The sequence below is a fragment of the Solanum pennellii genome, chromosome 9 (genome assembly GCF_001406875.1).
Source record: "Solanum pennellii chromosome 9, SPENNV200".
NCBI lineage: Eukaryota > Viridiplantae > Streptophyta > Magnoliopsida > Solanales > Solanaceae > Solanum > Solanum pennellii.
The window spans coordinates 81,771,794-81,774,464 of NC_028645.1; the positions used below are offsets into that span (position 1 = coordinate 81,771,794).

The 2,671-nt window shown below is 36.9% G+C and overlaps 1 protein-coding gene across 1 annotated transcript; it reads right to left on the reverse strand.

Annotated features, from left to right (window-relative positions):
• Nucleotides 1-239: 239 nt before the first annotated feature.
• On the reverse strand, nt 240-2,064 carry LOC107031345 (ammonium transporter 1 member 1). Its single transcript, XM_015232670.2, has one exon. It carries the CDS (start codon nt 1,990-1,992, stop codon nt 520-522), a length of 1,473 nt encoding a protein of 490 aa, XP_015088156.1. The 5' UTR covers nt 1,993-2,064; the 3' UTR covers nt 240-519.
• Between the last annotated feature and the right edge of the window lie 607 nt (nt 2,065-2,671).

The window sequence follows — 2,671 nt, forward strand, 5'->3', positions numbered from 1 at the left end:
CTTTCTCAATTTCTTTCGTGATTTGAGGATCGAAGATAATTTGAACTTTCTTGAAAAATGTCTTTTCAAATAAATATAGTTCATTTTATACAAAGTTTAAAAACACTTATTTAAATAAGATTCCAAGAATTTTCAAAAGGCATGGTACCAACTATCCTTTTTTTTTTAAAGAGTCTTTGTCAATAATGAAATTTCAATAACCAAAACAATATAAAGAAAAAAAAATTAAATAGAATAAATAAGTCAATCTTGACGGTTCCATACATAATAATAATAAAGTTAAATATATGTACAAAGATAATTGGATATTAATAGTCAAATATAGATAACTAGTAGAAAATAATAAAAGAGGACATGTTCACATTATCTTCATACACAACCACTCATTTTACCATTAAAAAAATCCACTATTTTTTTTTCTTTTCACAAACACCCTAAAATTAATTTTATAAAATATAAACTAGACAGTTCAAAGATACATAAATAAAATAAATAAAAAGATAAATTTCTTTTTTTTTTCTAAGTTGAGGTTGTTGGTTCAATTCTCCTCATTTGCGTTCCTGATTTCGGATCCTCTTCATGATAATAAGCAAACCCACCATGTCGGGTCAGATCCATACCCGCCATTTCATCTTCGGGTGATATCCGAAGCAACTTGAATTTATGAAGTATATAAAAAAGCGGACCCATCGTCGCGCTGACCCACCCGATTATAACGAGTATCTGGATTATATGCGCCGCGAGTAGTTTCCCTCCTCCACCCATAAATAACCCGTGAGGTCGACCCGGTTTACCCGGGTATACTTGATCCACAAACTCTCCTTTAGCGAATAACCCGGTAAAAATTATCCCCCATGCACCACAACCCCCATGTAATTGTGCTGCTTCAAGTGGATCGTCATATTTAAATTTTTCCGCTAACATGTTAAAACCGATTAAAACTAAAGCCGCTACGAACCCACATATAATCGCGGCCCACGGCTCGACGACCGAGCACCCAGCCGTGATTGCTGCAAATCCGCCTAGTAAACCGTTACATACATCGGTTACGTTCCAATGACCCGAAAGGATCCGTTTACCAAAAAGAGTCGTTAGGGCTGCGGTGCAACCGGCTAGGGTAGTTGTAACCGCGGTACGTCCTACCGCGCTCCATTGACCATAATACCCTCCGGATGTACCGTAAGTAACTAGGATTTTATTAAATGAACCGGGGTTAAATCCGTACCATCCGAACCATAATAAAAAGGTACCTAGAACCACGAGTGACGCGCTATGTCCACGAAGCGCAACGGATCGACCCGTATGATCGTACCGCCCGATTCGTGGACCTTCAATTAAAGCTCCGTAAAACCCGGCGATTCCACCTACCATATGAACTACACCCGACCCGGCGAAATCGATTACACCAGATCCGAATAAGAGATTTGAATTAGCCGGGCTAGCCCACCCATCTGGGCTCCAAAACCAATGAGATACAACCGGGTAAACGAAACCCGTTAGAAAAGAGGAATAAATCAAATAGGCAACAAATTGGGTTCGTTCGGCGATTGAACCGCTAGTGATACCGGCGGCGGCGATGGCGAAAGCCCATTGATAGAGGAAATTACTGTAATCGAATGAATTTGACGGGATCTCTTTAAGACCGAAGAAATGTCGGCCGATGAATCCATTAGACGGACCACCCCAAGCAAAAGCGTATCCAAATAGATAGTAAAAAAGTCCACCGGCGGCCGCATCGAGGACGTTCGTGAGCATAATGTTCATTGTATTTTTTGCGCGGACAGAGCCCGCGCAAAGCATAGCGAAACCAAGCTGCATGGAGAAAACGAGATAAGCGGAGAAGAGGAGATATGTAGAATCGATTGCATAACCGGTATCGACGAATCTGTCCGATACACCTGAAAATTGGTTGCAGATGTATGAAGCGGCGGCGACGGCGTTGGTGGTGTTAGGACCGAGGAACGGAGCGAGAGTATCTACGGAACAAGCCATTGGTGGGGTGGGGGGGGGTAGGGGGGGGGGGGGGTGTGAAGAAGATGAAGGGGAGAGTCTTGTTAAAAGTTGAAGGTGAGATTGAGAGGATATTGCTCTTATATAGAGCAAATGAAAGGGACAAAATTGTCTTTTCCTTTTTATTTTATTTTAGGAAAAAATTTAAATAATCTACTTAGACAAATATTCAATATGGAATCATAATGTAAAATAATAAATGATTAGTTTAGAAATAATACTTCCTTTATTTCATATGTTGGGTTGAAATTTTTGGTCAAAAACTTTGAGTTGAATGTTTGAATTATTTTCTATATTTGTATTTATATTTGTAAAGTTATATTTATAATTTTAAAAAAGGGCCAAAGAGAAAAATATGGTTTAACTTATGTCATTTAATGTTTTTCTGAATAAGTGTGCAGAGTTCAAATTGTATTGTTTAAAAGAATTTGAAATTTTTTATAAATATATTTGTATTTTGTTAAATGTTTATTTATCAAATTTGGAGAAAATACAATTATCTCTATAAATTAAAGATCTGCTTCATTAAAAGTTGATCTCGATTAGAGAAATAATAAATATTCTCTTTACTTTCTTCTTTTTATATAATTTCATAATAAAATTTAAATTACAATTTTATAATCATATCTTCAAGTACTGATTTTGATTTATGATTTTATTT